Source organism: Bombina bombina, chromosome 1, assembly GCF_027579735.1.
Source record: "Bombina bombina isolate aBomBom1 chromosome 1, aBomBom1.pri, whole genome shotgun sequence".
NCBI classification, from domain to species: domain Eukaryota; kingdom Metazoa; phylum Chordata; class Amphibia; order Anura; family Bombinatoridae; genus Bombina; species Bombina bombina.
The window spans coordinates 396,818,525-396,833,557 of NC_069499.1; the positions used below are offsets into that span (position 1 = coordinate 396,818,525).

The 15,033-nt window shown below is 37.3% G+C and overlaps 1 protein-coding gene across 1 annotated transcript in view; it reads left to right on the top strand.

The window, feature by feature from the left end:
• The window catches only part of TNFAIP6 (TNF alpha induced protein 6), a 131,966-nt gene that overhangs the window by 41,579 nt on the left and 75,354 nt on the right, over positions 1-15,033 (top strand). Inside the window, exon 2 of the mRNA XM_053689893.1 lies at positions 3,809-3,946. Within this exon, the coding sequence (XP_053545868.1) occupies positions 3,809-3,946 (138 nt within the window). The remainder of the gene's footprint in view (positions 1-3,808; positions 3,947-15,033) is intronic.

The following is a 15,033-nucleotide window of genomic DNA, read 5'->3' on the forward strand; positions in this document are numbered from 1 at the left end:
TGTCAACCGCAAATACTCTGGAATTCCGCAGCGTATTTGTGGCGAGCCTGATTTGCCTTAGTTATCAAACCCTACAGACCGGCAAAAGTAGAATTTAGTGATGTAACATACGATCCGCCGGACTCAGTCCGACACAGATCGATGCTTACGTCACTCCAGATGTTCCAAATGCAAGTTCGGCACAATCTGACTAATTTTGCTAGTTATCAAATAACTAGCAGGTACGCTCGGCACTTTTCCGGCCCAGCGTACCCGGTTTTCAATCCGCCGCCCTGGAGGCGGCGGATGCCATAGGAATCAATGGGAGTCTGAAAGCCGCGAAAGCTTATGTTCGCTGCTGCCCGATATCCCATTGATTCCTATGGTAATGTCTACACCAAACACCGTAACATGTACCCCAAGTCTAAACACCCCTAATCTGCCCCCCCTACACTGCCGCCACCTACATTATACTTATTAACCCCTAAACCTCCGCTCTCGGAGCCCACCGCCACTCTAATAAATGTATTAACCCCTAAACCGCCGCTCACGGACTCCGCCGCAACTAAATAAAGTGCTTAACCCCTAAACCGCCGCTCCCGGAGCCCACCGCCACCTACATGATATTTATTAACCCCTAATCTGCCCCCCTACACCGTCGCCACCTACATTATATTTATTAACCCTAAACCTAAGTCTAACCCTAACCATAACACCCCCTAACTTAAATATAATTAAAATAAATCTAAATAAAATTACTATAATTAACTAAATTATTCCTATTTAAAACTAAATACTTACCTATAAAATAAACCCTAAGCTAGCTAGAATATAACTAATAGTTACATTGTAGCTATTTTAGGATTTATTTTTATTTTACAGGCAACTTTGTATTTATTTTAACTAGGTAGAATAGTTTTTAAATAGTTATTAACTATTTTATAACTACCTAGCTAAAATAAAGACAAATTTACCTGTAAAATAACACTAATAATCTAACACTACACTACAATTAAATTAATTACCTAAATTAACTACAATTAAATACAATTATCTAAAGTCCGAACCCCCCCCCACTAAATTACAGAAAATAATAAAATAATTACAAGTTTTTTAAACTAATTACACCTAATCTAATCCCCCTAATAAAATAAAAAAGCCCCCCAAAATAATAAAAAGCCCTACCCTATACTAAATTACAAATAGCCCTTAAAAGGGCCTTTTGCGAGGCATTTCCCCAAAGTAATCAGCTCTTTTACCTGTAAAAAAAAGTACAATACCCCCCCAACATTAAAACCCACCACCCACACACCCCACCCTACTCTAAAACCCACCCAATCCCCCCTTAATAAAACCTAACACTAACCCCTTGAAGATCACCTTACCTTGAGAAGTCTTCACCCAACCGGGCCGAAGTCCTCAATGAAGCCAGTCGAAGTGGTCCTCCAGACGGGCAGAAGTCTTCATCCAAGCCGGGCAGAAGAGGTCCTCCAGACGGGCAGTCTTCATCCAGACGGCATCTTCTATCTTCATCCATCCGGCGCAGAGCGGCTCCATCTTCAAGACATCCGACGCGGAGCATCCTTCCTGGCCGACGACTACCCGACGAATGAAGGTTCCTTTAAGTGACATCATCCAAGATGGTGTCCCTTCAATTCCGATTGGCTGATAGAATTCTATCAGCCAATCGGAATTAAGGTAGGAAAAATCCTATTGGTTGATTCAATCAGCCAATAGGATTGAAGTTCAATCCTATTGGCTTATCCAATCAGCAAATAGCATGCAAGCTAAATCCTATTGGCTGATTGGATCAGCCAATAGGATTGAACTTCAATCCTATTGGCTGATTGCATCAACGAATAGGATTTTTCCTACCTTAATTCTGATTGGCTGATAGAATTCTATCAGCCAATCGGAATTGAAGGGACGCCGTCTTGGATGACGTCACTTAAAGGAACCTTCATTCGTGGGGTAGTCGTTGGCCAGGAAGGATGCTCCGCGTCGGATGTCTTGAAGATGGAGCCGCTCCACGCCGGATGGATGAAGATAGAAGATGCCGTCTGGATGAAGACTTCTGCCCGTCTGGAGGACCTCTTCTGCCCGGCTTGGATGAAGACTTCTGCCCGTCTGGAGGACCATTTCGCCCCGGCTTCGTTGAGGACTTCGGCCCGGTTGGGTGAAGACTTCTCAAGGTAGGGTGATCTTCAAGGGTTTTTTTTAAGGGGGGATTGGGTGGGTTTTAGAGTAGGGTTGGGTGTGTGGGTGGTAGGTTTTAATGTTGGGGGGTATTGTACTTTTTTTTACAGGTAAAAGAGCTGATTACTTTGGGGCAATGCCCCGCAAAAGTCCCTTTTAAGGACTATTTGTAATTTAGTATAGGGTAGGGCTTTTTATTATTTTGGGGGGCTTTTTTTATTTTATTAGGGGGATTAGATTAGGTGTAATTAGTTTAAAAAACTTGTAATTATTTTATTATTTTCTGTAATTTAGTGGGGGGGTTTTCGTACTTTAGATAATTGTATTTAATTGTATTTAATTGTAGTTAATTTAGGGAATTAATTTAATTGTAGTGTAGTGTTAGGTGTAATTGTAACTTAGGTTAGGTTTTATTTTACAAGTAAATTTCTCTTTATTTTAGCTAGGTAGTTATGAAACAGTTAACTATTTAATAACTATTCTACCTAGTTAAAATAAATACAAACTTGCCTGTAAAATAAAAATAAATCCTAAGCTAGCTACAATGTAACTATTAGTATAGTATATATAGTATAATTTTAAATAGGAATAATTTAGTTAATTATAGTAATTTTATTGATTTATTTAAATTATATTTAAGTTAGGGGGTGTTAGGGTTAGACTTAGGTTTAGGGGTTAATAAATTTAATATAGTGGCGGCGGTGTAGGGGGGGAAGATTAGGGGTTAACAAATATAATGTAGGTGGCGGTGGGCTCCGGGAGCGGCGGTTTAGGGGTTAAAAACTTTATTTAGTTGCGGTTTAGGGGTTAAGACATTTATTAGAGTTGCGGCGGGCTCCGGGAGCGGCGGTTTAGGGGGTAAAACACTGTAGTATAGTGTGGGTGCTTAGTGACAGGGTAGCAATAAAGCTGTGAAAAAGCCGAAGAGCAGCGAGATCGATGACTGTTAGTTAACAACAGTCCACTGCTCATCGCCCCGTACTTGGTGCGTGGCTTTTTGACAGCTTTTTTGGTAATTTTGGAGAACGTATTCAGGTCCGTGGCAGCGATGTTAGGCGATCTTAGGCGAGCGTATTGGTGCCGTCGAATGCAGGTAAGTTGACAGCTTGATAAATAGATGCCAAGGTCTTTAGTCATGATAACCCAACAAAAGCAAATTTAGTATGCGCTCATGCGGTCACATTTACTTTCAACTTGTAATATGCGTGCAAGTTAACGCGGGCATGATATTTTAATGTATAGCATTCTGTTGTTTATGAAACATTTGTTTTACAAAACTTCAGGCCAGAAATGTCAAATTATCTTTTATAAATCTATATTTACTTTTGTCATTTACATTTACTTTGTAACTTTTATGATGAATATAAGATATTGAATATTTTTGCTGATGTGAACATTTCACTCTTAACCAAAAAAAGCTATGTTTTCCTTTAAATAAATACAAAATTATACTTTGGAGCACACGTTGCTTTACTTTGGTTATTTGCCCAAAACCCCCTAGCTAGTAAACTGATGCTTTGTGGGTTGGCACTTAAACATGCCAACAGATATATGCACTGTTGGAGGTAAGGTATTAGATCAGATCTTGCTTACTAACAGCTTAAATTGTTTTTTTTTTTGTTTTGTTATTTAGAACAAGCAGCAGGAGTCTATCACAGAGAATCTCGAAATGGAAAATACAAATTAACATACAGAGAAGCTAGAGCAGTATGTGAATTTGAAGGAGGACAGTTGGCTACATATGAACAACTCGAAGAAGCAAGAAAAATAGGTAAATATAGTCATTTATTGATACATGCGCTTCGAAAATGGTGCATCCGTTATTAGGTATTGTCTGACAAAAGTACTTATCATTGGAATTACATTATGGATTTTCCTGATTGTGTAGGGGAATGGCAATTTTCCTAGTCCTTCATACCCATTCTCTCTCTTTCTCTCCCTCGCTCTCCTCAAAATTCTCCCTTTTTCTCACCATCCTTCCCCTTCTCTTCATAAACACACCCACTCCCACAGTAGATTTGATCTCCCAGCCTGATATAGCTGCATCCATTGTAACTGCTAAATGTCATTGCTGTGTATGCATAATGCATTTTGCTCTTCCTACTGCCTTTACTGTGCAACACATCACTGTGCATGTACCAGTGGCGGACCTCGTCAACAGAGGGCCCTGGTGCAAAAAAACTTGTTGGGCCCCCAAAGGTAACTCTGTAGTAAGACAATAATAATAATGATGCTCTGTATAATAATTTTGAGGATAGATTGACAGACCTGCAACCTGCACTAATAAAAGGCTCTCCTGGGTTAGGATTGTACAAATCCTGCATGTATAGTATATATGTATAGCAAAGGGAGAGAAGCAGCACGGCTCACAGGAACATATCCAGAGATCAGCTGGGGGATCCGTAAGTAATCAAATGCAAATCGAACTTACAGTTTGACTTGGAAACGAGACGAGAAAGTCTTGAGGTGCCAGCCAAGGAGAGAAGGGACTTGCGCAAAAACAGACAGGCAGCACAGCAGGATTCCATATTAAAAGCAGAGCTTTATTCCATGACAAAAGACAAACACAAAAATAACATGCGTAGGGGAGGGGGCGTGGTCTTACGTGTTTCGTGCCGTGCGGCACTTAGTCATAGAATAGTGAGTGAGTATGAACAAGGTAAGTAAATACCCTGCCACCACCAATCAGAGTTACATGCTCGTTTATGGGAGTGACAACATATGTACTGTAAATACAAATATAATCAAAACATAAACAAAAGGAAATTACATAAAAGTTAATTAAAGAAATTACACTAAATTAAATTAAACCTATTCCACTGGCAAAAAAACAAAGTAACAGAATAACATAACATAGTATCGATAAAAATATATTTAGAAGCTTTAGATAAGTGTGAAGTATATAAGTATATATGTATAGACTGGCTACTATGGGCCCCTCAAGCACTTGGGACCTGTTGCCACCGCACCTGCTGCACCAATGGTAGTTCCGCCCCTGGGATATACAATATGTACTATGAACATGTTGGCTGAAAAACATGGTAAGGTAAATTAAAAGAAAACTGTGTTTTTTTAAGTTGAACAGAAAGTTAAATATTTAAACAAATTAAATATTGGTGACCCCAAAAAGCAAAGAATTGAATTGGAAAAGAGGAGCTCTGATTGGGCAACAAGTAAAGGACTAAAGGGAAAACCCAATGAAATAAAAATTTTGGTGAAAAAAATTGCAGGCTATTATAACATAGCCACAAATTAAAACATGCATTAAAGGGACACTCAAGTCAAAATAAACTTTTATTATTTAGATAGAGCATATAGATTTAAGACACTTTCTAATTTACTTATATTATCAAATTTTGCACAGTCTTTTTATATTCACACTTTCTGGGGAACAATCCTACTGAGCATGTGTGCAAGCTCACAGGGTATACGTATACTAGTCTGTGATTGGCTGATGTCTGTCACATGATAAAGGGGGCTGGAGAATGGGAGAAAAAATAAATTTGTCAGAAAAAAACTCTACTGCTTATTTGAAATTCAAAGTAAATGCTATTGCATTGTCTTTTTATAATGTACTTGTTAATTATGCAATTCTACTGCATTGAGTGATCATTTAAGTTTATTTAAAAAAACAAAACAAAACAAAAGAAATAACACAGAAAAATACATGAATAAATGCAGGGCAACTGCTAGACATTTTACCTTACTAAACCACTAACTACCCCCATTCCCAGTGTAATTGTTGGCCCTGTAAGTGACTAAAATGTGTAGGCAATATATTCTTGAGTGTAGTCAAACTTGAAAATGTTGTAAACATAATAACAGACGTACACAAAAACAAAAATATACACAGAGACACTCACACATATACACACAGAGACTAATACACTTTAAGACATACAAACACTAACACAGACACACACTAACTTATGCACACATACAGGCACTAACAAAGACATTCACAGGCAAACACTAACACAGATATACTAACACACACACACACAAGGACACACATAGAGACACTTAGGCAGACACACACACTAACACATTAACACATACGCTTGCACAGATGCTAACACACACACAAACAAAGACACACACACAAAGACCCTAGCACGGACACACACAGATACACTTGCACAGACACACACTAACATACACACAAACAGACACATAAAGACACACATAAATACAGACACACAGAGACTAACACAGACACACACTAACACATAGACACACACTAACACATATACACACACACAAAAACACTAACACAGACACACACCGACACAGACACCCACTAACACATACACACAGAGACACACACTAACACATACATGCAGACACACATTAACACTAAGATACACTAATACAGAAACACTAACACATGCATAAAGACAGACACACCGACACTAAAAAAGAAAGGGCCAACTTCATAGAAGATAAAACGTTCAAGGTTATTTAAAGACCTTAAAAGTACAAATATGAAAAAGCAGGTCTTATGTGTTTTGGCGTGAGCCTTATTCATAGACCATTTTGCACTGATGTTAACACACCCTTTTAAAATCCCAAGACCAATCTCATTGGTTCAAAATAATTACATTCACTTTGTTAACACTTTGCTTACTCGGTTACCTCTTTAGACTAATTAATCATATATTATTTAAGCTCATTGTTTCTCCTTATTTTATACACAGAAGAATAAATAAATAAATATTCTTTCATTAGTTAATATATGATACATTTCTCATACATGCCATACAAATTCTCAGTTTTAGTTTCTTATTTATTGATTGTGAATTTACATAGGACCTCTTCTTAGATAAATAAATAAATAAAACGGACACTACTACTTAATATATAGGTATATAATACCCAAATATGTTTAACATTGGATCTGTTTAGTTTACTAATCAATATTATTCTTCATCTGAACTATAACATAGTCAGACCTTTAATTATAGTAAATGTCTCTATTTCTGTTGTTATACCCTGATACAAATATTTACAAGCCTGTACATGATTAATAACAATTCTTTATGTCTAGATCTGAGTTACAAACATGCATTTTCAATTTATGTATCCAGTATACCTCCTGTCTACAACTTATTCTAAACGTATCTTCTCCTCTAGGACATTTCACTTGTTCTATAGCTCTCCATGGAAAGGATCAAACGTTTTGTTTAAGCATCTCAATAAAGTGTTTGGATAAAGCTGAACATTTATTTTTATTAGAGACGTATGACAGGTGTTCACGAATATATGTACATACTTCATGTGTAGTCATACTGATATATTGTCCCTTATAAGAATTACATTCCACTAGGTAAATTACATATTTAGATGCATAACTGACACAACCCTTTGTTTCAAAAACTTCACCAGTTATACTTGGATGAAAACTGGTTTGAGACACTCATATAATCACACGTTCTACATTTATTGTTACTGCATCTAAATCTTAACCATGCACTGTTTGATTATGGTGTTTTCAGCATACTCGGGGATAACATATTTTGTAAACTTAACTCTTTAGAATATACAAATCTACAACCCTTGTTAAGCTTCCTTTTTAAAACATCATCCCCATATAAAATGGGAAGCTATTTTTTAACAATATTACAGATTTCTGTGTATTGATTAGAATATTGCGTAACAAAGATAGGACGCTCATCCCTATTTATTCTCTCCTTTTTCTTTAACATTTGATCTGTTTCCATAGTATCTACTTCTTTATCTGCTTTTTCTATGGTTTTATACAAGTAGCCCCTGTGTAACAATCTTGTTTTTATAGTTCTGCTTTCTTTTTTATAGTTATCTGGGTTTGAGCAATTCCTTTTAGCTCTCATGAGCTGGCCTTTTGCAATGCCCCCAAAAACGTGTTTTGGGTGATTACTTTTGGCATGCAAAATTGTGTTTGCTGATATTGGATTTCAATATAGACGCGTGTTGATTTTAGTATCATTTCCTTTACTCTCTAGAGTTATATCTAGATAGTTAATAGATTGATTATTCCATTCTGATGTAAAGGAAATACCAAATTCATAATGATTTAAAAATTCAACAAAGCGACATGCCTCTTTTTCTCCTGAATCCCAAATTAGAATCAAATTGTCTATAAATCTCTTATTCAAATGTTCACAAAGGGATTATTAGCTCCATAAACAGTGGCACGTTCCCACCAACCTAAGAAAATAGGTTGGCATATGAGGGTGCAAAATATGCTCGCATCGCAGTGCCCTGGTTATGGAGGTAATAATCACCTTCAAACATAAAAATTTTGTTAAATCTGAAATTTAGCCAATAATTTTACTAATAAATGATGAACATGACTCCAAAAAGATTTTTATAGCTTTCAAACCCAGATGATGAGGAATGTTGAAATATAAAGACACCACATCTTTAAAAATATTAGTTGGGTTTTTAGACATTTTTTTATATGGTGTTACATCATTTATCTGATATTTTGCTTCATTTATATACCACTGGTGATCACAGACCACCACATTACCTCCCTAGAGTGAGCTACGCTGGCGTTATAATTTTGTTTTGTTTTCTCACAGACACTAACTCAGACACACAGAGAGACACAGACGCTGGGAACCAGAGTATAAGAAACTAAGCACATGATACCCAAATGTTGAAGCACTTGAAAGTGATGCCGTATAGATGCATAAAGCTGACTAGAAAATATCACTTGAACACCTCTATGCAAAAAAGGAAGATATTTTACCTAAAAATTTCCTCAGTAGCCACATCCCATTCAGCAGCCAATCAGGATGCTAGTCCCAGGACTTGCAAGGGAGAGTGCATCTGACATATGCAGACACAGTCATGTTATTTCCCTATTTAGTTAAAATTAAGTTTACTATGAAATCTTACGAGAATTCAATAAAATATCATGAGATCACAATAAAGCAAAGTGTGACATCAGCACTGATGAAGCTGATTGATACTTTTTTTCCCCAACATGCTGCTAAACAGTAGCTGAAAGATAACTGTTAACAGAGCACTTACTATTGTGAGCTGAAGAGGTAAGAATGTTTTTCCTTTTTTACATAGAGATACTCAGGTGATACTTTCTTGTCCCTTAAACCCCTTTGCTACCGGGAATCTCAGGGACAGACTTACCCAGAGAATATATATAAAATAGACAACCCAAGGTACTGATCTTGCCCATTTTGGTATATTTGACACCACTATTTTGCAGCCAGATACGATCATATAAAAAAAATAGTTATCTTTTTCACTTTGGGTTTCTCGCTGAAATTATTTACCTACAACTACTTCAGTCATATGACAAATGGTTATAAAAGCTTCTCTGGAATCCCTTTTGTTCAAAAATAGTAGTCATGCATGGCTTTGTCATTGCTTTTTGGCAAATTGAATGCTGATAATCACAGCTGCACACCTTACTTTAAATTATTGAAGGGGTTAATCAGTTAACTTGTAAGATTAATTTTCGAGTAGAAATTACCCTTCCAACTGACACCTCCGATTCCCTACCTGATCCCTCGCAAACAGCTCTCTTCCCCCCTCACCTCCGGCTGGTCACCACCATCTTCCTCCTGTACTAGATTTGTTTAGTTTTGTTATGTTTTGCATTTTATCACAAATCCTTGTCATTGTATACCCCTATCATTGTACCCAGCGCTACGGAATTTGGCGGTGCTATACAAATAAATGATAATAATAATAATAATAATAATAATAATAATAATAATAATAATAATAATAGAAGGTAGCATAGGAAAAACAAAATCTGCATTGTAGGGATCCCTCCTCCACCCTCCCACCTCCCTGATCCCCCCAAACAGCTCCCTAACCCTCCCCCTCCTACTAGTGGGGCCATCTTAGGTACTGGCAGCTATCTGACATTGCCCAGTTTATATGTTTTTTAAATTATTTTTTATTTATTTATATATTTAGACTTTTTTTCTATAGTGAAGTGGTGTCCCCTACCTGCCCCCTACCCACCTATTTCACTGAAAACAGTAATGCCTTTTACTAGAAGCATTTTTGTTTATGGAAGTATACTACACAAATGCTTCTATTTAAAATTGAAATGCACTTATGCATATTTCAATTTTGACCTTGCTATCGCTTTTATGTTTATAAGAACGCTGTACATTTTAAAGTAACAAATCCAGCAGGCCTGGAATGACCATCAGGCATACTGGGCAAATGCTTGGAGGGCTGGGGCTGGTTGCAGTAACCCCGTCCACCTATTACCAATTTTTGCTTTATGACAATCCTGAGAGCACTTGTAGTTTAGATTTGTTTTTGTTATTTTTAGCTACTCTAAAGAGTCTGAGCAGGGTTAACAGCACATACACATTGTCAAGTCCAGGTTTAAGAAGCGTATAAGAATATCTTTAAAAAATGGCTAGTTACAATGCCATTTTTGGACATAGACATTCTGTGAAAATTCCCAAAACATGGCTGTCTGTAAATTGCTAAACAGTTAAAGGGACACTGAACCCACATTTTTGATACAGCTAGAGAATGCAATTTTAAGCAACTGTCTAATTTACTCCTATTATCAATTTTTCTTCATTCTCTTGGTATCTTTATTTAAAAAAGCAGGAATGTAATATAACCAACACTGTTATATTAATATACTTTTTACCTGTTATTACATTGTGCCCCTTTATTTCAGTTCTTTTGATTTGCAGTTTAGTCAATCAGTGCTGACTGCTAAGTAACTCCACAGGAGTGAGCACAATATTATCTTTATGGCACACATGAACTAGTGCTGTCTAGCAGTAAAAAACTGTCAAAATGCACTGAGATAAGAGGGGGCCTTCAAGGGCTTAGAAAATAGCATATGAGCTTACCTAGGTTTAGCTTTAAACAAAGAATACCAAGTGAACAATGCAAATGTGATCATAAAAGTAAATTGGAAAGTTGTTTTAAATTGCATGCCCTATCTAAATCATAAAAGTTTAATTTTGATTAGACTGACCCATTAAAATGATTTTTATTTTCCCTAATGTAACATCATTGTGTCAGCTTGTGGAAAGAAAACATATTGTGATTCTAAGAATCCTGCTACCTTCTTTATATAATGAGGCCCATTTATCAAGCTCTGTATGGAGCTTGAGGGCCCGTGTTTCTGGCGAGTCTTCAGACTCGCCAGAAACACAAGTTATGGAGCAGTGGTCTAAAGACCGCTGCTCCATAACCCTGTCCGCCTGCTCTGATGAGGCGCACAGGAATCGCCACTATACAACACGATCGAGTATGATCGGGTTGATTGACACCTCCCTGCTAGTGGCCCATTGGCCGTGAGTCTGCAGGGGGTGGCGTTGCACCAGCAGCTCACAAGAGCTGCTGGTGCAATGCTGAATACGGAGAGCGTATTGCTCTCCGCATTCAGCGATGTCTGTCGGACCTGATCCGCACTGTCATATCAGGTCCGACAGACATTTGATAATTCAGCCTCTATGTCTGCTTTTAGATAGGTAGATAGAAAAAAAAGGGAAGTGTTTCACCTTCCTGCTAGACACGCTAGAAACACAGAGAACAGTGCTAACTACATGGATAGTAGTGATTAATTATGTCCCCCTGTCAAAGTAGGGATTAGCCATTCATGGCAGACACATAATGGATTATCATTATTCTATGAGTTCTATTCCAGTCTGGAGGTTAAATAGCTTGGCCATGCTAACTCTCTCTCCATATAGACATGTAGGGGGCGGGATAAAACAGCCTGTCCTAGCTTTCGCTCATGCTTTAACCCAAAAGTGCGCTAAGCCAAGTGAGCTAAAGCCTAAATTGCACTAGAAATAGTTTAAATAGCATTGTTCTTCACTCAAAAGAAAATATTTTTATTTTAAATATCTTAAAAATTACATTTATATATATGTGTGTGTGTGTATAACAAAACATGGAAATTGACTGCACTATCAAACTGGACTGTGTACACATTGTATGACCCTGCAAAATGCATAGCCTTGGGTGCTCAATAGCACTCACAGCCAGCTGCACAGCCTTCAGAGACCCAGGTAATTAACCCAATACAAGTCTGGGTGCAAACCCATAGGGAAAATTACAAAACAAATTAATCAACACCACACACAGAGAAAGTCTGGCACTCACTTGCAAGTACACACCCTCCTGGATACCTATCCACAGCCAAACAATTTCCAGGATGCACAGGCCCTATGTAATCTCCCTAAAGGTAACAATTTTTTTATCCAAACTGCTTGGGACTGGAAATTGTTTGGATTTTGGAATATTTGTTTTTGTAAAATGGGACAACTTGGGGAGGGGGATGGAACCAAGTGTAAACATCAATATCTAATGTCATTTATGCAATATTTACAGCTTATACATGTTATAACCTAAATGTAGTTTTATATAAAAGTGGACAAGGAAATGATAAATATTTATTTTAAATGTGTAAAAATCATTGTTTAAAGCAGATTTTTTTCAATTTAAGGCTCAAAACAGGCCAGCAGTGTTATCTCCAACTTCACTAAAGCGTTCTACTTTTCTTCCCCTCCACAATAGTTTTTTTTTATTTTGGGGGGTTGGTTGGGTGGTGGGTTTTTACTGTTGGGGGGACTTTCTATTTTTTTACAGGTAAAAGAGCTGTTTAACTTAGGGCAATGCCCTACAAAAGGCCCTTTTAAGGACTATTGGTAGTCTATTGTAGGCTAGGGGGTGTTTTTATTTGGGGGGGGCTTTTTTATTTTTATAGGGGTATTAGATTAGCTGTAATTGTTTTTATTTTTGATAATTTCATTTATTATTTTTGTAAGCGTAGTGTTTTTTATTTTTCGTAGTTTAGTGTTTATAATTTTTTGTAACTTTAGATTTTTTAATTTTTCTCGTAGTGTTAGGTTTTTAAATTTGAAATTTAGATTTTTCAATTGGTTTATTTTTTATTTTATTACAATAGTAAGGTTACCGTATTTTTCGCTCCATAAGACGCACTTTTTTCCCCTTCAAAAGTAAGGGGAAATGTCTGTGCGACTTATGGAGCGAATGTGACTGCCTTTGATAAAAAAAATGAAGTGAATGACACCGCACAGTGTCAGGATTTCAGAGTGAAAAACTAGTAATAGTTAAGAAGATCTTGCTTGATGTTGTTCTGCAACTAGTTTACTATGTCCCTTTAATGTCTCTCAGTTGAGCAGGTTGCTTTAAGCTGACCGGAACTTGTACCGGTTACGTTATACAAATGTGCTTGTTTGCTGGAGGCTTTATTGGTACACGCTTAAAAGTTTGACTTGTGCAAACATCCACAAGTCAAACTTTTAAGCGTGTACCAATAAAGAGTGGAATTTTTACTGGAATAACTCCCCGGTGTGTTCATTTTATGGTATGATGTTTGTATTTACTGCCCAACACCGGGTCGAGTAGGCGTGGCTACGGCACGAGCCGGGACATTAGGTATTGAACAGGAAGGACCGGGCAGCCCTGGACGGAAGTCTACCCTGAGGAGGAGAGTGGATACAGCGGACGCAGGGGTCTTTGAGACTACGTCTGTTCCTCTCTGTGGACCGGGGTAAGACAAACTGTTTTATTGATTACGGAACTGCTCACAAATTTTGTGGCTGCCAAGGGTCTGTTTCCCATATTGACAATATACAGAGAGAGACATGGGATTATATGTTAATTACATCGTTCCTGTTCCTGAGTTTTTCACAAGAGTCTAAAGGGACTGTAAAATTGATACATATGTGACTGTAGATTGTCCTGACTTGGAGATACTATACATGGGAAAATAATTGGTTTAAAGACGCAGCATATGTAATTAAGGAAAAGGTTCAGAAAGGGTTTAATTAAATTTTGAACACAGAGTATGAGTGTCAGTCATTCAATTAAAAATGACTTCTTCACTAGTTACAGTACCAGTAGTTTCCTTCCTGTCCTGATAATAATTATATTGGCATCAATTGATGGTTGACCTGGCAGCAAACAACCAGCACCCAGGTTCTTTATTCCACTGTGGACTGCTGTTCTACACCATTTGATTCAGATTATTATTTTTTTCCTCTAAAAACTAGGTGCGTCTTATAGTCAGGTGCGTCTTATGGAGCGAAAAATACGGTAGGTTAATTTATAGTTTAATGTTAGGTTTATTTTTATTTCACAGGTAAGTTTTTATTTATTTAAATATAGTTATATTGTAATTTTAATTTAAAGTTAGGGGGTGTTAGGTTTAGGGGTTAATAGTTTAATTTAGTGTTTTTCAATGTGGGAGGCTGGCGATTTAGGGGTTAATAGGTTTATTTAGTGATGGAGATGTGGGGGCCCAGAGGTTTAGGGGTTAATAGGTTTATTTAGTTGTGAAGATGTGGGAGGCCAGAGGTTTAGGGGTTAATAGGTATATTTAGTTGCGGAGGTGTGGGAGGCCGGAGGTTTAGGGGTTAATAACTTTATTATAGTGTTGGCAACGTTGGGGAGCGGCAGAATAGGGGTTAATAACTTTATTATAGTGGTGTGATGTCGGGGAGCGTCGGAATAGGGGTTAATAACTTTTATTAGTGTTGGCGATGTCGGGAGCAGCAGATTAGGGGTTAATAACTTTATTTAGGTGTAGAGCTGCAACAACTAATCGTCATAATCGATAATAATCGATTATGAAAATAGTTGTCAACGAATCTCATAATCAATTAATCGATTAGTTGGTTTGCAATTAGTTGGTCTGTGCACAACACCAGCTGCTTCACTCCAATGAACTCCTGCATATGGTATTGTGTTTTATGGTTATGTACTTAGGCTAAAGGACGTCTACAGACGTCTACTTTTCACTTTTTCAGGACAGTATAAGTTTACAACTACCCCTGGCTTATGTGCAACCCAGATTTAAGAGTCATCATTTTGTTTGTTTATATTAAATCAGGT